The 27,680-nt window shown below is 41.5% G+C and overlaps 2 protein-coding genes across 3 annotated transcripts; one reads left to right on the plus strand and one right to left on the minus strand.

The window, feature by feature from the left end:
* The first annotated feature begins 802 nt into the window (after positions 1 to 802).
* ANKRD37 (ankyrin repeat domain 37) lies at positions 803 to 4,527 on the plus strand. Of its 2 annotated transcripts, XM_025385148.1 has the most exons (5): positions 803 to 1,272; positions 1,460 to 1,612; positions 3,224 to 3,315; positions 3,857 to 4,060; positions 4,298 to 4,527. In XM_025385148.1, coding segments are annotated over exons 1-5 (477 nt in total). In that variant the 5' UTR covers positions 803 to 1,245; the 3' UTR covers positions 4,299 to 4,527. The 2 variants fall into 2 exon arrangements, with proteins under 2 accessions (XP_025240933.1, XP_025240932.1); XM_025385147.1 differs by having other exon boundaries at positions 3,857 to 4,527.
* UFSP2 (UFM1 specific peptidase 2) lies at positions 3,822 to 27,456 on the minus strand. The gene is made up of 12 exons (XM_025385145.1): positions 27,338 to 27,456; positions 23,643 to 23,721; positions 20,311 to 20,494; positions 20,163 to 20,229; positions 17,392 to 17,549; positions 16,834 to 17,026; positions 15,683 to 15,829; positions 12,746 to 12,910; positions 12,444 to 12,568; positions 10,476 to 10,552; positions 8,066 to 8,190; positions 3,822 to 4,754 (listed from the first exon to the last, which is right to left on the minus strand). The coding sequence occupies exons 1-12, from the start codon at positions 27,338 to 27,340 to the stop codon at positions 4,668 to 4,670; spliced, it is 1,410 nt and encodes a 469-aa protein (XP_025240930.1). The 5' UTR covers positions 27,341 to 27,456; the 3' UTR covers positions 3,822 to 4,667.
* Between the last annotated feature and the right edge of the window lie 224 nt (positions 27,457 to 27,680).

Below are 27,680 nucleotides of genomic sequence, written 5' to 3' on the forward strand. Positions count from 1 at the left end.
TAACAACATAAACTTGCGATTGCAAATTTTATGGCTCTTACTACAAAACAAAAATTAGAATGAAAAGACCACTTATCTTTAGAGGACAAGCATGAGCTTGTCTTCTAACAGCACAATAACAAACGTATTTATTCCTCCGTGCTTTCAAAGGCATCAACACAAGGGAATCACTAAAAGTGTAGGGGAAAAGAAACCACTAGGCTGGAGCTTTGGTGTCTACGCAGATCCTTCTGGAAAAGCGCTTAGGGAGAGTCTAGGGAGCAGCTCTGACGTCAGCGGCAGCCATCGGAGGTCAGGTCTGTTCTACAAAAGCAGCGACGCACGCCCGGCAGCACCCGCGGCGCAGGAGGGCGCCATCCCCAGCCCCGCGGGTCCGAATCGCACGCGGCCGGGGCCGCTCTCCCGTGAGGAGAGCCCGGCGTGACGGCCCCAGCGTGCTGCGGCCTCTCCCCGGGGGCTCCTCCACAAGGACCCCTGCGGGGGCCGGGCTCGGCCGCTGCCGCTCGGGACAGCCATCCCCGCGAATTCGCGCTCGCGGTCCCTGCCTTCACGCCCCGGGTTGGGAGGCGGGCGACGGCGCGCGAGATAAAAGAACTCGCATTCCCCGGCGCCGAGGCGGCAGCAGCGCCGTGCACGGCGGCTTCTCAGCGCGGCGTCGACGGGGAGCTGCGTGCGGCTCCCTGTTTCCTGGTTACGTGCGCGCCGGCAGAGCCAAAACCTGCGGCCGAAACTCCCGCTTCTCCGGAAGGATTAAAGGGCGGGCGCGCTACCAGGAGACGTGTCAAACTCAGCGCGCCTCATGGCGGCCGCGGCACCCCTCCCGCCCGGGCTCCTGTCCGTCCCCGCCCACTGACTTACCCTGCGCACGCGCGCTGAGGCTCCGTGCGGCGGCCGCGGGCCCCGCCCTGAGGTGGGAAGGCCTGGCGCATCCGCAGCTGGCCAATCGGCGGATGGCCTCGCGCGCCCGCCCCCGCCCCATCCTGCCCCCGGCGCCGGGCTCCACGTGCCAGTGTTTGTGTACGTGCGGCCTCCGCGGGGCTGGACCGGGTCCCGGTGGTTGGGGATTAGACTGCTCGGGCGCAACCGGAGCTGGGGCGCGGCTGCCAAGGGCCGGCCCGCAAGTCCCAGCGGTCTTTAAATTCTCCCGTGCTGGGGCCGGCGTGCGCACTCTTACCTGCCGCGGTGCGGCGAGCGTCCCACCGCTCTGCGCTTCCGAGGATTCTTGTCATCTGCCTTAGGCGGGAAATGCTGTTGCTGGATTGCAACCCCGAGGTGAGCTTTCGTCCTGCAGGCTCAAGTTTCCAGACGCGTCTTCTCGGGAACGCGGGGACTGACCACTGGGCGCTGCCTGGTCTCGCCTGGTCAGAGCTGGTTGTGAAGGGCGAGGAGATTTCCAGCCTGGAGGGGCGCGGGACTGGACAAAGGTGAGAGAGGTGCTGGATTTGTTCTCTTCCCGCAGGTGGATGGTCTGAAGCATTTGCTGGAGACAGGAGCCTCGGTCAACGCACCCCCGGATCCCTGCGAGCAGTCACCTGTCCACTTAGCCGCAGGAAGCGGCCTTGCTTGCTTTCTTCTCTGGCAGCTGCAAACGGGCGCTGACCTCAACCAACAGGTAACTAGGTAACTGATTGTTGCTGTGCACAGCCCTCCCCTCCAGCCCAGATCCAAACAAACATTCCTCAGACGCCGAGAGTTGCTTCAGCTCTATAGCAGCGATGTCCAACAGAAATAGAATGCAAGACACAGATGTAATTTAAAATTTTTTTCCAGTCTTGATGTGAGGACATGAGAAATTTCAAGTTTTTAAGTAGCCACATTAATAAATATGGAATTTTAGTATTTGACCCAATTTGTCCAAAATATTATCAGTTCAATATGTAATCAACATAAAGCAATTGCTGATTAGATGTTTTACATTTTCTTTTACTCTGTGTCTTCACAATCCGGTGTGACAGCATATCTCCAATCAGACTAGCCACATTTCAGATACTCTAGCCTTAAGTGGCTATTGACTCATATTGAACAGCACAGATCTAGTTTATTTCAAAAGAAGTAATTGCTACACTACTAAGTCTCCCGGTAGCAATTCAAATACTTGTGAGCTATGTCCACAAGCATTCTAATTTCCTAAAGAATTTTCTTAATGTAGTTTTCATCTTCCGTTGAATATTGAAACATGGTGAATTTTAAATTGTAAACTTTTCTGGGAGAACTCTTTTTATTTGCTTACATTTTAATGTATGTGGATATGGCTACACGTTTTTATTTATTTTGAAACGGAGTTTTGCTCTTGTCACCCAGGCTGGAGTGCAATGGCACAATCTCGGCTCACTGCAATCTCTGCCTCCTGGGTTCAAGAGCTTCTCCTGCCTCAGCCTCTGTAGTAGCTGGGATTACAGGCACACGCCACCATGCCTGGCTAATTTTTGTATTTTATTAGAGACGGGGTTTCACCATGTTGGCCAGGCTGGTCTTGAACTCCTGACCTTAGGTAATCCGCCTGCCTCCCAAAGTGCTGGGATTACAGGAGTGAGCCACCACGCCCAGCCACGCGTTTTTATTAATGAAAACGGTATGAAAAAGCAAACTAACTTATCAAAAATAAGCTTTTACAGCTTACCGAGGGAAAAAAAATGAAAAGCTTGAAGTAAAAAATTCAGTCCAAAGGAGGAGATTTTCAGAAGGTTCCATACTGAAATGAATATGCAAGCATAGTACATTCCTATGTTTCAAATTAGCCCAGAGAGTTGGCTATCCCTAATGTAATCACTAAAAGTATCTAGAAGATCTAAATAAAGGAATGAATGATAATCATTTCAGAGCATATGCTAGAATGGTGAAGTTATAATAATCCACTAGTTATTTAAATTAATTCTGCATTCCTGAAATCTTGCATTTGTAAACAATTATCAATAGTGTTTTTAATTAGAACAGATGTTGATGCACATTTATATGTATCAAAAACACATTACTTCTTAATCTTAAAGTGACTTAAGACTTCTCATTTCTGAAAACAAACCCAAAACCTGAACTGAGAATGAATATTAACAAAATAAACCCACGAAAAGTGTTTGTGTTCTCTGCCAAAAAAAAAAAAAAAAGATTCCATCCAGTACAATGCAATTCTAACTAGCTTCCTTAAATAGCTAATATTAGATGTCACTCACCATCTTCCACAAAAAGTATTTTTGGGAGACTCTAAAATGTACTGTCTTACCTTAAGGATGTTTTAGGAGAAGCTCCACTACACAAGGCAGCAAAAGTTGGAAGCCTGGAGTGCCTTAGCCTGCTTGTAGCCAGTGATGCCCAGATTGAGTGAGTATGAAAACAGTGGCTTCACATTTCATGTTTCCTTGGATTAAACTAATCAGACTCCTAAACCTTAGTTACATGTGCTTTTAAAAATAATGCTTGCCTAATTGATAATTTAGTGTTAATCATTTAAATGTTAACTTAGGTTGTTGGTGCTGTCTAATAATACTCTGTTCGAGTCAGTAAAAAGTCAGATCCTCAGCAATCAGAGGTGCAATTTTGTTCAGTATGACTGTATTCTACTTCAGTTTCAGTTTAGGAAAACCCATTCTGTAGTTCTCATTGACTACCTTTGGGTACTCATACACTGTATTAAGCATCAGATAATTCTTACATTCATTCAGAACTGGAATGTCCACTCTATGCTGGATTCTGTTAGTTGCTGAGGATACAATAGTGACCAAACATGCGATTTCCCTACGCATCCTTTACCTCTTCTGTTCTGCAGTCAACATTTGTATGAGCCCAAAATTCCCTTGTAAGATATTTAAAAAAAGACTTAAGTTCAATTTTTCATTTAACTCAATTTTTATCATATTTTCAGTTTATGTAATAAGAACGGGCAAACAGCTGAAGATCTCGCTTGGTCATGTGGATTTCCAGACTGTGCCAAGTTTCTTACAACAATTAAATGCATGCAGACAATAAAACCAAGTGAACACTCGGACAGGAATGATCGTGTTCCTGTGCTCAGACAGAAACGAAGTTTTGGAAGTGTAGGAAATATCAGTGGGAAAAGGAAGTGTTGGTAAGTAACTCAGAGCTGCTGTTTTCCTCCCTCAGCAATTGATCTCATTTGCATAGCATTTATTATTCCATTTAATATTGACACTCATTTCTAGTAGTGGTGTTTCATTCTCATTAACATCTTAATATTGGTTATATGAGTCTAGAGACCAAAAATGGGCCTGCATGGTGGAAGTTGGGGATAAAACTCATTTTTTTAAAAAAAGTTTTTAACGTCAGCATGTTTTTTTAAAAACAGATGTCACGTGGGTCATGAAGAAGTCTGAAGAACGCCCTCATTTCATGCAGATCTATAAGCTCCTGCTTTTGGCTTTACCATATGTGTGTCTAAACTCCTTCTGAGAAGGAGGAAAAACTTTCTTCCAAGTGAAGATCCATTTAAGAACACATGTATTTACATGCCTATAACATGCTGGTTGTGTATGCTTTGTCTTTTAAGTTTTATTAAAGGAATGTCTAAAAAATACATTCTCCGTGCAGTATTTACAACCTTTGAAAAAGGTCATAATTTAAACCGTCAAACTAGAACCAGGATTTAAGGTGAAATTAAACTGATTATTCACAAATTTATAATACCACTCTACTGCAGTCTTTGACTCCAAGATATTTTAAATCATATTTGGTCGCTGAGGAAGACATAAGTTATAGTATGCATCCTTGTTCCAAAAGTCTGGACCCTTCCATCCGCACCAGCCCTGGATAGAGGAGAAGGGAAAGGGAAAAGCCTTTTACAAAGTTACAAGATGATGTCATGGAAATCGTGACATCAGGCTCTGTCAGCAAGACCTTGGGATAAGACTCTAAATGGCTTTATCATTCAAGGATTTGAACTCCTACTAAGCATAGAAAAGTAACTTACCTTTTTAAGGTAGATTTTTGAATTTTTAATTCTATATAATTCATCATAAAAATCATTTTTAAAAAACTTACTTATAATTACTCCAGATACTACACTTTACTGATTCTGAGATGTATAGTTTTACTGCTTGAAACTGACAGCATGTGACAGTTGAGCTAGCAGTCTGTTTTTCTGAGTAGTCCATAAAGGGCTGTAAGAGACCATTCAGTGGCATCTTAGGATTGAAGCACTGTAGTGAGAACCCTCAGCCTGCCCCCTGCCTGGCACTCTGTGCCCTTTCATTTTCAAATCCTAGGTGTTACTCAATTCTACTTTCTATATTTCATGTCAGTATTCATCCTTTTTGACCTCAGAGAAAATGACTTTCAAGCAAAAGCTCACTTACAATATGAAAATTTCTCAGATTTCTTCTAGGACCACTGAGTTATTAAAGAAGGAAACTTGAAGGAAAAGCCAATAACTGGTCTGTATTGTATGATTCTCAAATGAAATGCTTTGAGAAATCCTTGCGAAGAGGCTGAGACTCTGAAAATACCACGAAGTGAGTGACAAGCAGTGGTCTGACTCCCTCCCAAATAAGATACACATTGTAAAAAAACAAAAGTAAAAAATCCTCCACCAGTCCTACTCCCCACTCTCCCTACGTAACCAGCATTCTATTTATCATCTCATTTTTTCAGCAAAAGTTTCTCTTAATGTCCTGTTTTTCTTAACAGACAAATAGAAAAAAGACTCATTCTCTGTTTTAACCTTTTTTTGATCCTTTTACACATGAAGGTCTTATCCAGGTAACCAGATCCAAATTTCTTAAAGGAGAAATGGGTAGAGAGGGTGTCAAAATGGGATTGTATAGGGACATGGTGCTTAGGACATGCTTGTTTCCTGAGAGATGACCAGCCTGGGAACTTCAAACAAGAAAGCACCACAAGAAGACAAAGGTCAGGCGGAGATGGAACTCTCCTCTGGCCTCCTGGATTTCTGGAGTCAAGTGAACCATTTCCAGGTGGAAGCCTGGAGTGCCTTAGCCTGCTTGTAGCCAGTGATGGCTTCACAGTTTCTTGTGCATACAAATAGCGCAAGGAGGTATCTGCTGTTGAAAAGTTCTATAGAAATATAACTGGCAAAGATGGAGACTGCAATTCTCAGAGAAAGGAACCAGGTACAATCCCTTACTCTAATTGTTCAGAAACCTTATCTAGATAATGCCATGTAGTGCAGAGTCCCTTGAGCCAACCAGAAAAGATAAATTTTATGATGAAAATAATTAAGGCTTCTCCCTGCCTTTAAGAAAAAATCTAAATGCCTGGTTCACAAAGACCACCCCCCACCCTTTTTTTTTTTTTTGAGATGGAGTCTCGCTCTGTTGCCCAGGCTGGAGTGCAGAGGCGTGATCTCGGCTCACTGCAAGCTCTGCCTCCCGTGTTCATGCCATTCTCCTGCCTCAGCCTCCCAAGTAGCTGGGACTACGGGCGCCCGCCACCGTGCCCCGCTAATTTTTTGTATTTTTAGTAGAGACGGGGTTTTACCATGTTAGCCAGGACGGTCTCGATCTCCTGACCTCGTGATCCGCCCGCCTCCCAAAGTGCTGGGATTACAGGCGTGAGCCACCGCGCCCGCCAAGACCACCCTTTTTGACTGAGCTTGGTGTGTCCTTCCAGCCTCCCCTCCACCTAGCTCTGGACACTGATCTACCTGGAATGTAGCTTTCACTGTTCCTACAGGGTTCCGCTACAGCATCAGCCTCGTAAAAGCACCTGAGATACCATTTTTTTTTCTTGAGAGTCCTTTTTGGACTGTCCTTCTCTGCCCTACACTAAAGGTTTTAGCTCCCTAAAAACCTCGTGTAATACTAGTGCTTAGGACAGTGCCTGGCACTTATTAGGTACTTTAATAAATACTGAACGAACACCTTGCTACAGAACCAGAGTACTGCTACTATATTCAGTAAGATACATGTACCAGTCAGAAACCTTTTAGAGACTTCAAATTCCAAATGCTGTGAAAGAGAAAAGCAAAAGGAAAAACACTTACAACTGTAATAACACACGTCCATCCTGTTAGTGTTTACCCTTCTCATAAACAAAAGACCAGTAAACTGCCAGTAGAAGACAACTGGACTACACACATTCAGAACTGGTTTTTTTTTGTTTTTGAGCCAGAGTTTCACCCGTGTTGTCCAGGCTGGAGTGCCATAGCGCCATTTCGGCTCACTGCAACCTCCGCCTCCTCGGTTCAAGTGATTACCCTGCCTCAGCCTCCCACACAGCTGGGATTACAGGCGCCCACCACCCGCCTAATTTTTGTATTTTTAGTGGAGACGGAGTTTCACCATGTTGGCCAGGTGGGTCTCAAATTCCTTATCTCAGGTGATCCGCCCACCTCAGCATCCCAAAGTGCTGGGATTACAGGTGTGAGCCACCGCGCCCGGCTTAAAACTCTTTAACATATTAAAACATTTTATTTTTAGTTTATGGTTTAAAAGTATGTATTCTCTGCAATTTCAATGTATTTGGCAAAGAAGATAAATGTTACTTAAAATTCAAGTTAATTATGTTTTACAATACTTTCTCCTAAAGACTTGGTGCTGAGTTTTCATATGTGAGAATTAGTTGTCTATGAATTAACAACTTTTTACCTCCCTTACCTGCTATTGTAAGTAAGAACAAATACTCTTAGACATGTATCAACTTCAAACCCTTTATAGAGTGAGATTAGGTAATATGTAAATAAATTAAAATTAGTCAAGCTTCCATAATGTCTAGCAAACTGCTTAGCTATCTTTTGGTTACTTCTGAAATTTTAAAAGTTTATATATTCCACTCATCTATTTTAAGACATTGATAAACTTTGATACATTTGTTTATGAAAGCTCTAAAATCTCCAAAGGAATATATTTATGAGTGTGTGTCCTATTACTAATTTCAATAACTGAGAAAGTTTCTATAAATCTACATTTTGTCTTTTGCAATGTGCGTTGTTCCTGCACGTTCCCTATACAGAGAGGGCTACTGACAACAGCCTCAGAAGGCTCCTCACAGGCAGGATCTCTGCCCTCAGCTTACTCTCTTTCTGTTACCAGCCAGTTTGTGATCCTTCATTTCTAGGTTCTTTGCCTTGTGTCTCAATTTGTGTTAAATGGATACTTACCTTTTCCAAAATAACTTGCAGGTCTTCAGCACCAGTATAATGTGGATCTAGAATCAGAAACTTTATCTGCCCTGTAATCTCATTCCATGCAACTCCTAGTATCGTGTGGGCCAAAACTCCTCCCCCTATATAAGAAAAAATAGGAAATAAGAATGAAGACATAAACAAATGTCAAATGCCTATTCAATTTAAAAAGACAGATTATGGCCCGGCACAGTGGCTCACGCCTGTAATCCCAGCACCTTGGGAGGCCGAGGTGGGCAGATCACGAGGTCCTAATACAGTGAAACCCTGTCTCTACTAAAAAAATGCAAAAAAAAATAGCTGGGCGTGGTGGTAGGTGCCTGTAGTCCCAGCTACTCAGGAGGCTGAGGCAAGAGAATGGTGTGAACCTGGGAGGTGGAGCTTGCAATGAGCTAAGATCACGCCACCGTACTCCAGCCTGGGCGACACAGCAAGACTCAAAAAAAAAAAAAAAGATACTTTGCCTATTAACTGATCTAAAATAGCATTAAAATGGACTGCTCTAAACTATAAAAGTGTGGGGAAAAGAAAGCGAGATCAGACTGTTACTGTGTCTATATACAAAGAAGTAGACATAAGAGACTCCATTTTGTTCTGTATTTGAGATGCTGTTACCATCTCAAATCTGTGACCCTACCCCTGACCTTGTCCTTGCAAGAGACATGTGCTGTGGTGACTCAAGGTTTAAAGGATTTGGCGCTGTGCAGGGTGTGCTTTGTTAAACAAGTGCCTGAAGGCAGTATACTTGTGAAAAGTCATCACCATTCTCTTAATCTCAAGTACCCAGGGACACGTACACTGCCAAAGGTCGCAGGGACCTCTGCCTAGGAAAGCTAGGTATTGTCCAAGGTTTCTCCCCATGTGACAGTCTGAAATATGGCCTCGTGGGAAGGGAAAGACCTAATTGTCCCCTAGCCTGACACCCGTGAAGGGTCTGTGCTGAGGAGGATTACTATAAGAGGCAGAAGGCCTCTTGGCAGTTGAGATAGAGAAAAGCATCTGTCTCCTGCCCGTCCTGGGCAATGGAACATCTCGGTGTAAAACCCGACTATATGTTCTATTTACCTCAGCCTCCTGAGTAGCTAGGACTATAGGCGCACACCAGCACACCCAGCGAATTTTCTGTATTTTTTTTAGTAGAGATGGGGTTTCACTGTGTTAGCCAGGATGGTCTCGATCTCCTGACCTCGTGATCCGCCCACCTCGGCCTCCCAAAGTGCTGGGATGACAGGCGTAAGCCGACGTGCCCGGAATTTTTTTTTTTTTTTTTTTTTGAGACAGAGTCTTGCTCTGTCACCCAGGCTGGAGTGCAGTGGGCAATCCCGGCTCACTGCAACCTCCACCTCCCAGCTCAAGCGATTCTCCTATTTCAGCATCCCAAGTAGCTGGGATTACAGGTGCGTGCCACTACACCCAGCTAATTTTTGTATTTTTAGTAGAGACAGGGTTTTGCCATATTGGCCAGGCTGGTCTCAAACTCTTGGCCTCAAGTGATCCGCCCCCCTCAGCCTCCCAAAGTGCTGGGATTACAGGCGTTAGCTACCGGGACTGGCCTAACTCATTAAGTTCTTTCTGATATTTTGCTGACATCAGCCTACCTCCATTTCCTTTTTTTTTTTTTTTGAGACAGTTTCTCACTTCTGTCACCCAGGCAGGAGAGCAGTGGATTTCTTGGCTCACTGCAGCCTCCTGGGCTCAAGCAATCCTCCCATCTCAGTCTCCTAAGTAGCTGGCACTACAGGCTCACACTACCATGCCGGCTAATTTGTGTATTTTTTTTTTTTGGTAGAGATGGGGTCTGGCCATGTTGCCCACGCTGGTCTCAAATTCCTGGATGCAAGCTATCCTCCTGCCTCGGCCTCCCAAAGTGCTAGGATTACAGGTGTGAGCCACTACACCGTTTCTACCTCCATTTCTTACACACTAGTCTCAGCTTGCCTTCTGTCATCATAGGACAGGTCTTGTTCTTCACAGAATTAAGCATCTTTAAATCAGCTAATCCAATCTTCTTATTTTACAGATAAAATCCAGAGACATAAGTAATTTGCAAAATGTCACAAAGCCAGCCAAGTTAGCAACAAAGTCATAACTTACGAAGCTCAGCTGAGTGACCATTTCCTCTTTTTAATACTGCTCTCAGCTCTTTAAATGTTTGAACATAGCTACCATTTCTCAGCCTTTGCTTCTTCTGGTTATTATAATCTGTTTTGTAACCCTTAAGCCACCTTGGAAATTTTTTTCAATATCCAGAGATCCATATATATGGTATAAAAGTTAATTTCAAAAGTTTTTAAATGACTGATTTTATGCAACATTAAATATTTATATCAATGATAAGTTTTACATAATACTCACTCTACCAAAAACGATGTCTGAAACAGCTTACCGATCATAACTGGAGTTCCTTCGCTTTGGAAATGATTAGCCAGTTCCCGTCCTTGAGAGGCCATTTCTGAACCTTGGCTAGAAAGAAACCATTTTCTATCAGATGAATTACTTCCAACACTAAGGCCAAATAATGAGCGAGAAGACAATGTTTCCTACATTCTTGTTTTTTCAGGTTGTTATTGATAAAATATATAAATGTAAAAAAATTAAGTGGTACGGAACTGACAGAACAATTAAACTGTGCGATTTAAAGCAACATAAACTCAAAATACTTCAGGCCGCTAAGTGTGGTAGTTAAGAAGCTAACAGACCTTGATTTTCTGCTTCTTGGACTGCGTAAAGGCGGCCTGGGTTTATTCACATGAAGTTAAAACGTCACCTTGGTGCTCAGGGAGTTCTTATGGATGGACTGATCAGAAGAATGAGTGTTAAGTGCTGGGTTCTTGCCCTCTTGTTGGTGCACTTCTCAGTCTGTATTTCCTCATCTTTACACTGGGACCCAAAATACCAACCTGTCTACACACCAGGAGAGTCTCCGACTAAAACACGTGTCTGAAATCAACGCGAAAGCTGCAAAATGTTTTCAAGTGCAACATACTATTTTTAGGGACTCTCAGAATTCTTACTTTTGAGAAGAGAAAGAAAGATGGGCTAATGAAAGGAGGTATTTTTTGGGGGGAGGTGTCCGGTGGTGCTAAACCTTAGCTCTTGCTTAATGAGGAATGTATAATGTTTTAACGTACCAAAACTGTAACTTTTAAAAAAAGTTCTTCACTACTTAAGCCTGTCATTGTTTTTTTTTATTACTTTTTTTTGAGATGGAGTCTTGCTCCGTTGCCCAGGCTGGAGTGTAGTGGCGCGATCTCAGCTCACTGCAACCTCCGCCTCTCAGGTTCAAGGGATTCTCCTTCCTCAAAGCCTCCTGAGTAGCTGGGATTACAGGCACACACCACCATGCCCAGCTCATTTTTGTATTTTTAGTAGAGACAGGGTTTCACCATGTTGGCCAGGCTGGTGTCAAACTGCTGACCTCAGGTGATCCACCCACCTCAGCCTCCCAAAGTGCTGGGATTACAGGCATGAGCCACTGTGCCCAGCCAGTCTGTCATTTTTTACCACTGATTTTCATAACCACTGAGGACTGATACAATGAGGACAATGTTAGTATAATTAACAATCGAAAATGTATTTTATTTGTTGTTTGGGTTTTTTCTCTCTCTTTTTTTAGAAAACGTATTTTTTCTTTTCTTTTTTTTTTTTTTGGAAAGGGAGTCTCGCTTTGTCACCTGTGCTGGAGTGCAGTGGTGCGATCGTGGCTCACTGCAACCTCCACCTCCTGGGTTCAAGCAATTCTCCTGCCTCAGCCTCCTGAGTAACTGGGATTACAGGCATGTGCCACCACACCCAACTAATTTTTTTGTATTTTTAGTAAAGACGGGATTTCGCCCTGCTGGCCAGGCTGGTCTCAAACTCCTGACCTCAGGGGATCCACCCACCTCGGCCTCCCAAAGTGCTAGGATTACAGGCGTGAGCCACTGCGCCCAGCTAGAAAATGTATTTTAAAACATAAGCTCATACAATCAGGAGTAAGCCAGTTATGGTCATAGAAAATTATTTATTTATATTTTCTCATTTTAATATTAGAATTATGGTTAAGATACACTGGAAAAGACAAAATGAATACATTATTTGAACTCATGACTGGATTATTAATATTTTAGGAAGAAAAAGAGCAGGAGGTAAACAAAATGGTCAGTCATAGATCAACATCTGAGTTTTTCCTTTTAAAACTTTTTAAAAGATTGGAGCATAAAGAAACTGTTAATACAATTTTTATAACTACTCAACGTTAATATATTTTTAAGGTTTCCTCTTCTAGGCTAAAATTAGGCCTAAATAATACAAGTATACATTACTCACAAAGTCACTTTGAAATAATTTATCTAATTTCTTTAAGTGTCCTTACCTGACAAACAGTATTTTTGAAGTTATACCAATCAATTGGTTTAGTACCAGCTGTACTTCAATAGATCCAATCCATTGCCGTGATCCGACAAATGTTGCTGGTTTGTCACCGGCATCGACTAGAGCCTTTATGTATTTAAAAATATAAAAAAATCCATACACAAGACAGGCATTAAGAATACTTTTTTCTTCAAAACAGAAATAAGTCTGCACCATGAGGTAACAAATATTATCAATGGTATATTATATTAAGGGCTAATGAAATGTAGAGTTGATTATAATTTAAAATGATACGTTCTGTACCTGCTGAATTTCTCTGTGTGTTGGAATGGACCTCTCTGTGTATCCCTGATGTTTGAACCAAGAGCAGATAGTCTGCAGAGATCGATAAGCACAGCCCCAGCCATTGTCATCGATCCGATCCTGCATATAATGATGATAACCATATACGCCCTGGACCACACAAATCTATACACAGAGAAGAAACACAGTGAAATATTAACTTAGGATAGAAGTACATATTCTATATATGCTCCTGAATTATGTTTAATGTTACTGTAGTTCCTTATAAAAATGCCTTCACAGATCTATGGTTTAACATTATACCTTCTTGGCTTTTTATCTGAGGTTCAAAGTCCTTACCACGGGGCCCAGCAGGACCTACCTTCGGGCCTCCTCTTCAATTTCATCTCCTAAACTTTTCCCCATTGCTCCCTCTACTTTCATTTCCCATATACCAGGGGCAACATGACCTCGGAGCCTCATGGTTCTCTTGGCCTGGAGCTCTCTTTTCCCAATTTAATTGTCCAGCTTGCACTCTTACTTCACTCAGGTCTCCATTTAGATGTCAGAGGTCTTCTCTGACCATGCAGTCTACAGATGGCCCACTCATTCTCTCACTGCCCCACCCCCTGCCTCACCTGTCATCTCTGTCCTCTTTATGTTTTTATTTGTCAAAGTGTATCACTACCTGACATATTACGTATCATTTAAAAAATATCTGCCTACCTACACTAGTATGTGAGCTCAGTGAGTACATACACCGTGTCTTATCCATTTTGGGGCCCAAGCTTCTACAACACACCTGGCACGCGGTTGGCATAAATGTTGTTGAATAAATGCTGAATGAAGGAAGGAAGGAATAAAGGAATGAACAAACAAGTGAAGGGTCCATATCATGGGACACAGGAAGAATGTTTGTGCAAATTTACAAACCTGCTATGATTAGAGCCCAGGTATGTGATTTGATGACCCTAAATTAAGGCTCAAAAAATAAAGATAAATAAATTACTAATATCACATAAGTTCTTACTTATAATGCTAAGAATGTATACGTCTTTTTTTAAAGAACTGGGTTTCTGTTTTTATTTTTTTGAGATTGGGTCTCACTATGTTGCTCAGGTTGGTCTTAAACTTCCGGGCTCAAGTGATCCTCCTGCCTCAGCCTCCTGAGCAGCTGGGATTACAGTTACATACCACCATGCCTGGCTCCAAACTATTATTTTTTAAAAATTAGGTGAGAAGAGAGAGGGGCAAAGATGGAACCAACCCTCACCCAACAATTAGAGAATATATATTCTGCCCAAGCACAGATAGAAAAATTTGTAACTTGACCATTGTGGCAGGCTGAAAGGTGGCTCCCAAAAGGAATGTATGTCCTAATCCCTGGAACTTGTGAATGCACCCTCTGTGCTAAAAAGTACAAGAAAAAAGAAAAGCAAAGGTATTATAGACATGACTAAGTTAAGGATCTTAAGATGGGCAGGTTATCCTGGATTCCAGTGGGCCCTAAATGCAATCACATATATTCTTAAAAGAGTGGGCATAGGAGGAGAAGGTAATGTGACCAAGGAGACAGAGATCAGAACGATGGGGCCACAAACCAAAGGATGCTAGCAGCCACCAGATTAAGGAATGGATTCTCCCCCAGAGCCTATGGAGGGAAGGTGGCCCTGCTGACACTGTGATGTCAGCCCAATGACACTACTTTCAGACCTCCAGAACTGAGACAATACATTTCTGTAGTTTTAAGCCATCAAGTATGTGATTATTTTTTAGGAAACAAATACAAGTTTCAATAAATGCTACGATACAATGGCCAAGTTTTCTTTCTCTTGGGAATCTGAATTGAGAGGTGCAGAGTTAGCCAGGCAGCCGGGAGCAGGAAATGCAGTTGGAATGAGGCATACACTGAGCAGCTGAGGAAGAACAGGAAAAAGTGACACACAAGCTGAAACAGTAAGGACACAGAGGGTATGAGGCTGAGCAGACAGAGTAAAAGTTAAGAACAGGCCAGTTAGGATCACAAGCATACACAGAAAGCAACAGCAATGCCACCAAGGTATCCACGGAGTCCTTGAGAGAGACTGAGGGGGGACAGCTGCCAGTCACAGGGCTGCTATTTCTAAGAGACCCGGCTGTACTGGTATTCCTAATCTTGGATGCCTATAAGGTCCTTTCACATTGGCCTCCATGCATCCTTAAAGTAACCCTTCTAACACCCTCTGCCAGTTCACTCTTATTTGAGCTACCTTTAGTGAGGTATATGTTACACAGAATACTTCACTATGGCAACCGGGTATATGTTACACAGAAAATAAGTGTAGACTTATCCTACAGTGGCTGGGCACGGTGGCTCACACCTGTAATCCCAGCACTTTGGAAGGCCTACATGGCGAATCACTTGAGGTCAGGAGTTCAAGACCAGCCTGGCCAACATGGTGAAATCCTGTCTCTACTAAAAATACAAGAATTAGCCAGGTGTGGTAGCAGGTGCCTGTAACCCCAGCTACTCAGGAGGCTGAGGCAGGAGAATTGCTTGAACCCGAGAAGTGGAGGTTGCAGTGAGCTGAGATCACACCATTGCACTACAACCTGAGTGACAGAGTGAGACTCCGTCTCAAAAAAAAAAAAAAAAAAGACGTATCCTACAGTATGGTTTGGGTAGACTATGCCCTTAATTAGCATGATTTCTCAGGTATCCAGAATGAAAAAATGGGACAAGCCTTTAAAGAAATAAGGAGAATTTTGGTAAGATAAATGTGGTATATACTACCTATTACTAACTTTTCTAGACCATTTTTAATTACTGCTATCTTAAGCAATGCCTGTTAACAGAGATGGGTGATAAATCATGTTTTAGGAATGAATGTATCATGAATCAAGTCTTCTACCAGGTAACAACAAAAAACAACTAATAACATTACTGATCAAATGACTCCCATAATTAGTTAAACTCACCATACCAGTCTCCATGTTAGGTGGATTAAGATAAGTATGTGGATTTCTAATGTAACCATCTTTGTATGGTTCATCTGGAAAGTGATAAGCATTAGACCTTTTGAAATAGGGTCTGTCATGAGGCAGATTGAAGAGATCATGTAACTCCTAAAATAAGTCAGAATCAATGGAAAAAGAAAAAATGTTGGTGATTTAGATTCCTAGTCAATAAATAAAGATGTTATAAAACACAGAAAATTATATATGGGTTATAAAAGTTTCCAAACACTTATGGTTTAATTCACTAACATCAAAGATAGTGAAAACTGAACTAAAACCAAGATTTATTTTCGTTTACGTCTGTATCTGGGTAGAAACTGGAAGGGAACAGAGAAAAATGAATATAAATTGTTAGAGTAAGAGAACTGAGATAATTTTTAAATAATTATTGTAACATAGTCTGTTAAAATACATCCAGGCTAAAGACTGGCTTTGAAATGGCCTTGTAAATGAGTAAATTACCAAGTCACTGCCACATACAGAGGGTCAGGGTATCACGTCTCTCCCTAAGGACAGAAATTAGGAAGATGCTCCGTGGTCTAATTTGATGAGTTCTAAGCAAGTCCACATACCAAAAAGATGTATTCCACAACCAGCCATTTTGCCAGTAAACCTCATTACTCTGAATGCTGGTAATGTTTGCTCCCAAATTCCTCTAATAAAGCCCAAATAACCTTACTGGTGGAGTATTACCATAAACCCTATTCAGAATTAGCATAAGTTATCATTTTCCTTCCCTAACTGTCATCTTGTTTCTTTCACAAACCTGGAAGTTACAGAAATTTGTTTACACCAGCTACTTTAGGCAGGTAAGCACCTTTTCATTTCTATGTTTCATTAGGGAAAAATATTACAATTTCACAGAATATATGAACCACACCGAGCATTTAAAATTAAAATGTTACATACAGGTTCAACATAAGATTTTTTCACTAATACTACTTAAAGTTTCAAGAGAACAGAAATTAAATAATGTGTAAAATGAACAGTCTAACTTCTACACTTTTAAGTTAAATCACAAAATCCCTTCCATTTAGTGGAAATATATAATTAAATACAAAATGAATGATAGTCATTATTGTTTTTTCTAAGAATAAATGAACTGGTTTTACCTTCCTATAGGCCTGCAGCTGGCCATCTGGTATTCCTGAAGGATAGGAAATTGTTACAAGATTTTTTTTCCCTGGTAATAAAAAGTGCAGTGGTTCAGGGACCACAATAGATGTTCCTTTCATATATTTCAAAATACATTTTTCCATGTCAGTCAGTTGATTATGAATTGCATCAACTAGGAGTTTACGAACTCTGTGGGGGGAAACATATAAGTGTATTAACAAAAGTTATAGTGGCTACAATAAAGAGAAGTACAGAGCTAATATATTCTTAATATAGTAAAAAACTTGATTGGACCAGGTTTGCTAAAGGAAGTCTGAATTATGCATTATAAAAGAAACTGTATATTTGCTCTTGTGGATAAAGGGAAATCCTCCAGGTTTTAGCATGCTACCCACCCTACTTCCTCCAAATAACCATTTAACTAATAGATGGCTCTTAGGTTAATAATAAACAAGGAGAAAATCGCACCTTACGTATGCCTACAGGATACAGAAACATGGGTTTGGGGAAGGGCCCTGATTTAAATGTGGCAGTGGTACTACAAAAATACTTACTTTCCCCATGTTTCTTCTGGAGCCACAGATATAACTGCATCGACAGGTAAAGTCATATTAACATAATGGTGTCCTCCGCTTTCCCTTTCAATGATGGGCGTTACAGCTGCCAGGGAGGTTGACATTTCCAGCATAAGATCTATATTTACTATTTGATGCTATACAGATAAACAGGAATAGTCAACTTGGAGTATATTAAACACTAAATATAAAGAGTAATTAAAAAGACTTTTCAAAAATGTATTTTTTATTAAGAAAAAAAATTTAAGACTAGTCAAGTACAGTAGTGAAAAGCGGGGAAAGAGTAGAGAACAAGGAGTTCAATCTGTAACTGGCTGTGAATGGTCAGTTGAGATAACTCACTACCCCCAGACCAGCCGGTAAAAGGACTTTTAAAGGATAGTATATAAAGCGGTACTACAGTAAAAAGATTAAAAGCACAAATATTATTTCAAAAAGAAATTACTTTTTGCTTCAAAATAATGTGGGGAGAGGGATTAAGAAGTAAAGATGAAATCAGACTGGCCATGTGTTGATAAACATTAAAACCATGCATAGGTTCACTGGGGTTCATTACATGATTCTCTCCACTTTTATATTGACTTAAAATTTTTAAAAAATCAAATGAACATAAAATAACCACACACCAAAGGAACTTTCAAACATGTAACTATATACCCCTGGTCTAATACATAAATAACTATAAACAAATACTGAATTCTACTTTGTAGGTTTGATTTTTACAGGGGTATGGAACAATTCTGAAATCTACACTAAACAAATTTTGCAAAATATTGAGGATCCTGGGAGACAGACTTCTCACTGGGAAAAGGTCAAGCACTCTAGGGTTGAAGTGGAACTGGAGGTATCAATGTGATTTACACAGATAAAAATGAATGTGTTGTGTGTGTGTGTGTGTGTGTGGACAGTATAAATGTCTAAAAGTTTGTGCCCATGGAAAAATGACTGATTCCCCAGCTAGAACAGGGAAAACACATGTTGCACCTGGAAAAAAGTAGGAAGTGCCCAAAATTACAATGTTAGAAAGGCACCGGAGCCAGCTTGAAGAAGCTTCTATTGGCCAAATCTTGGAAAATGTGAGCATCAAAATAACTAATGATAGTACCAGATTATAAACTACTGCATAAAATAAGAATCCATGGCAGATAATACAGAAGGAAATGATAGATTTAGAAAAATCACCACTTTGTAATCACCACGTTAATACTGGATTCTGGCAAAAATTATCAATGGATGCTAAAAGTGGTGGGTAAAAATCTGATGAGGACTAAAGTAAGACACATATGTAGTATCAAAGTTTCTTCCCACAAGATACTAATTATAAGGGAAAAAACAGTACCTTTACCACGGAGAAAACTGGTGGATGCCATCTTAGGTAAGTGAAGTTAACCTCACCAATAATAGGAACAGACTGATAACTGTTTCTCTTTCATATGATGTGCTGAGGTCACAACATCGCTTCTGTGGTATCCCTGCCAATGATACATGACCTAACTCTAATAGCAAGGAAGCATAAAACAAATCCAAAAGGAGGAACAGTCTTAGAAAGAACTCACCTGTACCCCTCAAAATGTCAAGCTCCAATTACCGGTAATTTTCAAATCATTGTATCCAGCCCATAATTATTTTGTGCATTCCACATCTGTAAATCTAACAGCTCATCTGTACATCTTACTGAGGTCTTAAACATGGCCCAACCCAACCTCATGTCCTCCTCACCTTCCATCTTTACTCACGCAAGAAACTGATCTTGCCAGTTAGTTTCCAAGCAGAATCCACTGTATCCCTAAATATCTCTCGTATCCAATCCCTTTTCTGTATTTCCATAGCTAGTGGTTTAGTTAGGCCTCTTCTAAAGAGGCCTGTGCCCACCTCTCCAGCCTTATGTCCACCCATTCTCCCTCTCCTAGCCTGGAAACACTGTAGTCATATTAACTTTGTACAACTTCGTGCCTTGAAGAAGCATCTCCATTTTTTATCTTCAACATCTGTTAAAAGTTTGTGGCACATGGCAGGTACTCAGTAATATTGGTTCAAAAATCAACAGAACCAGCCAGGCGCAGTGGCTCATGCCTGTAATCCCAGCACTTTGGGAGCCCGAGGCAGGTGGATCACCTGAGGTCAGGAGTTTGAGACCAGCCTGGCCAACATGGTGAAATCCTGTCTCTACTAAAAATACAAAAATAAGCTGGGTGTGGTGGCAGGCACCTGTAGTCCCAGATACTCAGAAGGCTGAGGCAGGAGAATCGCTTGAACCCGGGAGGCAGAGGTTGCAGTGAGCCGAGATTGTGCCATGGGACTCCCGCCTGGGCAACAAGAGTGAAAACTCCATCTCAAAACGCACACACACACACACACACACACACACACACGCAACAGAACCAAGAATAGTGTGAAGAAAAATAAACCATTTACTATTTATTTTATGTGGCACAGTGTGTCGCTCTGTCATGATTCAGAATGCCTCGATTTAATTTAAATAATTTATAAATGTATTCAGGCTGTTTTATTTTCATGGGAGCAGAGAAAGCATTACAGTAACAACCCTTTTGAGATTATGTATTATAATGAGACAAAAGTTGAGATATGTAAGACAAATACAACTTTTGGCAAGTCATTTAATCTTTTTGGACATCAATATTCTGACCTATGATAAGAGGGTTAGATTAAATTATTTCTAAGGTTGCACTCAGTTCCAAATTCAAAGATTTAACAGTTTTATCAGTAGAGAAGACAGATGGTTTGCTTACCATGTCTGATAATTTTTTGTCCTTCTTTCTCATGAATTTCCGTTTTATATCTTCTTCCGGCTCAAATCTAAATTTTTAATACACAAAGACGTTTACAATATGAAATGATGTTTTGAAAACATTTCTAGAAATCTTCAAACGTACTCACTGAATAAAGCGCAGTATGTTCTTACACGCGGAAGCGTCAGTCAGTTCTCCAGGAATGGTGTTTACGTCACTGCTAGGCCATATATACACTGAACTGTGGCAAATTCTGAACACAAGGGCGTTTGAAGAAAGCTTGGTTGACAGGTCACTCAACACATGTTTCAGCGCCTTCTTGAGAAAAATTTCTAAATTAAAAGAACATAAATAGAAGTTAAGAAAAACAAAATTTTCAACATGAATGGTTCCAAACCTACACAAAAGTAGAGCAAAGTAAAACTCTCAATACCCATTCCCCCCCCATATTCAATAATTATTTAAAAAGTTTTTGCCTATCTTTTTAAAAAATTGAGACAAAATTCACAGACCATAAAATTCACTCTTTTAAAGCAATTTAGGGCTTTTAGTATATTCATAAGGTTTTATAATCATCACTAATTCTAGAACATTTTCATCACTCCAAAAAGAAACCCTGTACCTACCAGCAGTCGTTTCTCATTCCCCCCACTTTTCTCAAATTGAAAATTTTCTGATTTACCTCCTATGTCTTTTTTTTTCTTTTCTTTTCTTTTTTTTTTTTGAGACGGCGTCTCGCTCTGTCACCCAGGCTGGAGTGCAGTGGCGCGAACTGGGCTCACTGCAAGCTCCACCTCCCAGGTTCACGCCTTTCTCCTGTCTCAGCCTCCCAAGTAGCTGGTTCTACAGGTGCCCGCCACCACACCTGGCTAATTTTTGTATTTTTAGTAGAGACGGGGTTTCATCGTGTTAGCCAGGATAGTCTCGATCCCCTGACCTCGCGGTCCGCCTGCCCCGGCCTCCCAAAGTGCTGGGATTACAGGCGTGAGCCACCGCGCCCGGCCCTCCCACATCTTTTCTAATTTGTACATGGTACTCCATGGGCTGGTGGAGATGCTGGAACACAATATCTAAGTTTAAATCCCGTTCAATCCACTTACTAACTATATGATCTTAGTTTTTATCTCTCAGCTTCCTTTGCAAAATGCAAAGAATTTCAGCATACTACCCATGGCAATTATTAACCTGTTTTTTTCTTTATGGATTTGCCTATTCTGGACATTTCACATAAGTGGAATCATACACTATGTGACTTTTTGTGTCTGGCTTCTTTCACTCGGCATAATGTTTCATCTGTATTGTAGCATGAATCAGTATTTCATTCCTTTTTATGGCAGGATAATATTCCATTGTGTGGATACACCAATTTTGTTATTCATTCATAAACTGATGTACATTTGTTTCCACTATTTGACTGTCATGTATATGCTGCCATGAACATTTGTGCATAAGTTCAGTTTCTGTGTGGATGTGTTTTCAGTTCTCTTGGGTGATCACCCAGAGTAGAATTTCTGAGTCACACGGCAACTCTCTGTTTAACACTTTCAGGAACGGCCAAGCTGTTTTCACAGCCATACCATTTTATATTCCCATCAGTAATGTATAAGATGCCAGTTACTATTAAAATAATGTACTACTTATAGCAATAAAACTATTTAGTGAAATGTAAATGTCTTAGTTCTTCTTCTCCTTGGACTATATCCCACTACGCCTATATAATCGAAGTTCTGTGTTCTCAAGTCACAGTTGGTTTTTCTTCCTCTGTATGGTTATGTCACCAACATGATATTTGCTTTAGTTTGTTTTTGTTTTCAAGGATTTCGTTTCAATAGACTTTTTAAAAAATGTTTGAATATTCAAAAAATTTGAGTATTTTAATGTTTTTGAATACTCGACATATTCAATTTGGAAACATTTTTATGTTTCCAAAGTCAAAACAATATAAGAAGATATAGTCAAAGGGGACAATCTTTAAATACTTGCCTTAGCCTTACATTCCTAAATCCTAAGCCTATTTAACCTCGTAGTTAAATATTTATTCAATGACCTGATTCTGCTCAAAAAGTATTTAAAAAAAATAAATAAATAAATAATGTCCACACTGGTATCTTGATAAATAAATACTTTGGGACTATCATACAGAAGAGATTATTCATAACAAATCAGATATTAAAATATCTTGATATGTTTCAGAAAGCAGAATTTAAAGATTTTCAGTTGCACTACAAAAGACAAACATAATTTTAAATTAGCTTCTGTTTATCCCTAAAGGACTATTTGGTAAAGTTACCTAAAAAAAATTGTGAAGCCTTTAAAGTTAAGCATGTCAGTGTCTGTCCCCTCCAAATTTCATGTTGAAATGGGAGCTCCAGTGTTGGAAGTGGGGCCTGGTGGGAGGCGTTTGAATCATGGGCCCTCACGGATGGCTTGGTGCCATCCTCAGAGTAATAAGAGTGAGTTCTCACTCTTATCAGTTCACAAAAGAGCTGGTTCTTTAAAACAGCCTGGCACCTCCTCCCTTCTCTTTTGCTCCTTCTTTTGCCATGTGATACACTGCCCCCTCATTTGCCTTCTACCATGATTGAAAGTTTCCTGAGCCTCACCAGAAGCAGATACTGGCACTATGCTTTTTGTACAGTCTGCAGAACTGTGAGCCAAATAAACCTCTTCTTTATAAATTACTCAGTCGCAGGTATTCCTTTAGAGCAATGCAAAACAGACTAATACAGTACTTTTCATTCCTTATCTTTCTGAACTGCTCCGTGGCTTCTGGTACCACCAATTGTACTTTTCATGAGTGATTTCATTTATTATGACGGTGTTAACTATCATCCTTCAGAGACATGACATTCTCTAGCTCCAACTCGGACCACACTGTTCTAAATTTCTGACTCAGCCAAATGCCTGTTGGGAATCTGTACTCGACCTCCCACTGGCATCAAATGAAACAAAATCTCAAACACAGCTCATCCCATTCCTCCTGATGTTCTTTATCTCAGTTTGTGACTGTTGTTCAAGTCAGCAACAGGAAGACATCCTAGAATTTGCTTCATATAAACCTTGTTGATTTTTCTCCCATAGAGTTCTTGTACTCATCCCCATATAATGTAGCATTTAAGAGAGTAGGTTCTGGAGACTCAGGATTATATATACAATTGCAAGTCTGTAATGTACAATTCTTGATGCACATTTACAATATGCTCATTGTGGATATTTACATTTATTGTGACAATTAATGAAGAGGGGAGTAAAGTTTCTTAAGAAAAGGAACATCTTTTTCTAATCTGCACAGAGGTGCGCCAGGGGCTGGTGAGTGTGCTGGAACACAGTGTCTAAGTGTAAGTCCCATTTAATGTACTTACTAACAATATAATCTTAGTTCATCCTATCTCTCACTCAGTTTCACTTGCAAAATGGAGATAATATCAGTAAATTTCACTATCAATTTTCTAATAAAAAAGAACTTTTCAGAAGACCTACCATTAGGAGTAGCTAGCTGAAAAGCTAAATCAAGGCCTCCTCTTATTCTGAAGAGTATATCCATACTTTCTGAAATCACCTAGAACAAATAGAGATAAAGACAAACTTCCTTGTAAAACAAAACAAACTCACTTTCATATAAATTAGAATCTAATTGAGTTTAGTGTTAAGACATTAATTAATCTTGATTCCTCAAATTATGTCATGAGTTAATTCATGGAAAAAATGAAAACAAAAGCAACTCCAAAATTTTAAATCAGGGGTTCTCAACCTTTGTTCTGTACTGAAATCACCCGGGGAGACTGAAATACTGATACCTGGGCTGTACTCCCAGAGATTCTGATTAATTGGTCTAAGGGGTGGGCCTAGGCGCAGGGAGTTTTGTTTTTTTTTTTTTTTGAGACAGGGTCTCACTCTGTCACCCAGGCTGGAGTGCAGTGGCGCAATCTCAGCTCACTGCAACCTCCGCCACCTGGGTCTAAGAGATTCTCCTGCTTCAGCCTCCCGTGTAGCTGAGATTACAGGCATGAACCACCACGCCTGGCTAATTTTTGTATTTTTAGTAAAGACAGGATCTCAGAATATTGGCCAGGTTGGTCTTGGGCTCCTGGTCTCAAGTGGTCCGCCTGTCTTGGCCTCCCAAAGTGCTGGGATTGCAGGCGTGAGCCACCGCGCCCAGCTGGCACAGGGATATTTGAAAGTACCCTATGCCCCCATGCCAGTGATTCTGTGAACAGTTGAGAACTACTGCTTTAAGACAATCTTTCTAAATTATAATCTTGACAGATTTAACAATGACAATAAAACATCAACGGTAAAGAACTAGTTTAAGAATGTGACAAGGCACCGAATCTAATATAATAATATCAGGGAGTCAAGACAATGAGAGGAAACTAATACTGAGGGTGGGAATATCAACTGGTGGAATTCTTCAGAGAATGTGGCAGGAAGAATCAAAGGTTTATATTCATAGGCTTGATCTAGTGATATGCATTTAGAATCTTAGACTTAGTCTAAGAAAAATCTGAAAACCACACAAAGATTCAGGTATATGGATATTAACTGCCAACAACAGGAGATCGGTTTTAAAAAAATGAATATCATATAGCCATAAGAAAACCATGTTTTTGCTGAAAATTAAAAGGCACAGGCCGGGCGCGGTGGCTCAAGCCTGTAATCCCAGCACTTTGGGAGGCCGAGGCGGGCAGATCACAAGGTCAGAAGATCGAGACCATCCTGGCTAACACCGTGAAACCCCGTCTCTACTAAAAAAAAAAAATACAAAAAACTAGCCGGGCGCGGTGGCGGGCGCCTGTAGTCCCAGCTACTTGGGAGGCTGAGGCAGGAGAATGGCGTGAACCCGGGGGGCGGAGCTTGCAGTGAGCCGAGATCGCGCCACTGCACTCCAGCCTGGGGCACAGAGCAAGACTCCGTCTCAAAAAAAAAAAAAAAAAAAAAAAGGCACAGGACGCTTACAACTTATAAAGGGAAAAGAGCACTTGCAAAATGGAACAGATCAGTTCTTAACTTGGATCCATATGCTGAGTTTCAGTTGGTTGATGATATATGACAAATGACATGTATCATTGGGTGTGAACATATATACACACAGATACACATATTCATACATACATACATATATACACACACACACGACAGAAAGAGACAGGAAGGGAGCAAAGAGGGGGAGATTTCTTTGGGGAAGAAGTTTCAAAATTTCATCAGATTCTCAAAACATCTCTCAAACAGACTGAAGAACCACAGTACACACTAAGACCCCTATTTTGAAATAAATGAATAAGCTAACATTTACTGAGCTCTTCAAATGTAAAAGGCAGGCAGGGTGCAGTGGCTCATGCCTGTAATCCCAACACTTTGGGAGGCGGAGAGAGGAGGATCACTTTGAGCCCAGGACTTACAGACCAGACTGGGCAACACAGAAGACCCCCATCTCTTTAAAAAAAAAAAAATTTAGCTGAGTGTGGTGGCCTGCACCTGTAGTTCCAGCTACTCGGGAGGGTGAGGTGGGAGGATTGCTTGGGCCTGGGAGGTCAATGCTGCAGTGAGCCGTGATCACACCACTGCACTCCAGCCTGAGCAACAGAGCAAGATCTTGTCTCCAAAAAATAAAACAAAATAAAACAAAAACATGTAAAAGGCACTATGCTAAACACACATACTCACTCCAATCCTCAGAACAGTATTAAATAGGTACCAATACAATTCTTCTCATTTTACAAATCCTTTGTCACATTTCTATAAGGGTCACTGTTTTTATTTATTCTAAAATTGTAATCTGCTGAAAGATCATATACCCTTTGTCCCAATTCTACTTCTGGGAATTTATTCTAAGGAAACAATCAAGGAAGTTCGGGACAAATTTAGCTTCAATGTTGTCCATTTATTCTACTGTTGTTCATCACAGAAAAATAAATGGAAACCACTTAAATAGCTATTAATAAGAAGTCGGTTAAATAAAGAATACTACCATACAAACTAGTATGTACCCATTTAAATAAAAAATATTTAAAGATACTGAAGATAAAAGTTAGACAGGAAAGAGCACATTTGAACTCTGCTACTGACTGTATAATTTTACACAATTTAACTCGTCACTTATGTCTGTTTCTCTTCTGTAAAACTGAAAAACTACACAACTTCCCAGGGTTGTTATGAGGATTCCGTAAGACATTCTTCATAAAAGCACTAGTCTTCCTAGACTTCCGATTGAGATACTCTCTGAAGAAATAATACTGAAGCTGAGATCTGAAGGGTGAGTGAAGGTGCAACACCCCATTCCATGCAGGGACATCGACGAGTGAAGAGCTGGTTAAAAGACCACGTAGGTGAATACCCCAGATGGTTAGATCTCAAGGCCAAGGATGGTAAGAGTGGAGACAGTGACAACAGACAGACATTTATAAGGAGAATCTACAGGACTTGATCATTGACTGCACGTCCGGGAGTTGAGAAGAGGGAGATGTCAAGGATGATTTCCAGGTTTTGGGCAGACACAACAGGATGTATGGTGGTGCCATGTATAGAGCTGGGGGTTCCTGGAGGAAGTGCAGGTGTGGCGTGTGGAGAGGTGGAAATGCACAGTTTGGAACTTGCTGAGTTTGAAATACATATGAGCTATCCACGTGGAGGCACGGTTAGCAGATTTGTGGGTGTGGAGCTCAGAAGAAAGGTCTCACTTAGAGATAAAATTTTAGGAGACCGCATAAGGTGTAAAGCATCCCTGAAGAGCACCAACATTTAGGATAAGGATTGGAGAACCTTGCTGAGCAATGAGACAGGAGGGAAACCGGGGGAGGGAGACACCGCGGGAACTAGGGGAATATAATATAGAAGAAAGTTGCGCCTGTCTTTCCCAGGTGAAGCCCTTCTTGCAAGGCTTCAAAAACGCCGAAAAGTCTCTCAAAATGCTTTCACACAGAGGAGCAGCAAGGGGTGCGTGTCCAAAGTGGCCGAGGCGGGGTGCACACTGTGTGGGGCACTTTCCCTCCGGCCCAGCGCGGAGACAGGCGAACCGCAGGGCCGCCCAGCCCGCGGAGCTCGCAGCTGCCATCTTGGGCCCCGGCAGGACCAGCTCCTTTCAGGCGCTGTGGAGCCCTGCTCGTGGCGGCTGCCAAAGTCCGGGGAAAAACACACGGGTCGGTGACTAGCTCACCATGTCCGCGACGTGGACTCACCATGTCCGCGACGTGGCGGTGACAGGGACGACGACGCCTGCCCAAAAGCTCAGGGGGCGGCCCTGAAGTGGCGTCACCGCACGGTCGAGGGGCGGGGCCCGGGCGGACCAACTACAACTCCCGACATGCTCGGCGGCATTACGTCAAGGAGCGTACCACACTACAGTCCCTCGCCGACGGCGAGGCGGGGCGGGTAGCGGAAGACTTATGTTTGATGAATTCTCTTAGTTAAGTCTTTTCTGTCCTGCGAACACTCACACATCCTTCTGTGTGTTCTTCGATGCGGATTCGAATCTCCTCGTATTCCCCCTCAGCGTGCTTGGAATGGATTCTCCCGTACCCG

The sequence above is a fragment of the Theropithecus gelada genome, chromosome 5, assembly GCF_003255815.1.
Source record: "Theropithecus gelada isolate Dixy chromosome 5, Tgel_1.0, whole genome shotgun sequence".
Lineage (NCBI taxonomy): Eukaryota > Metazoa > Chordata > Mammalia > Primates > Cercopithecidae > Theropithecus > Theropithecus gelada.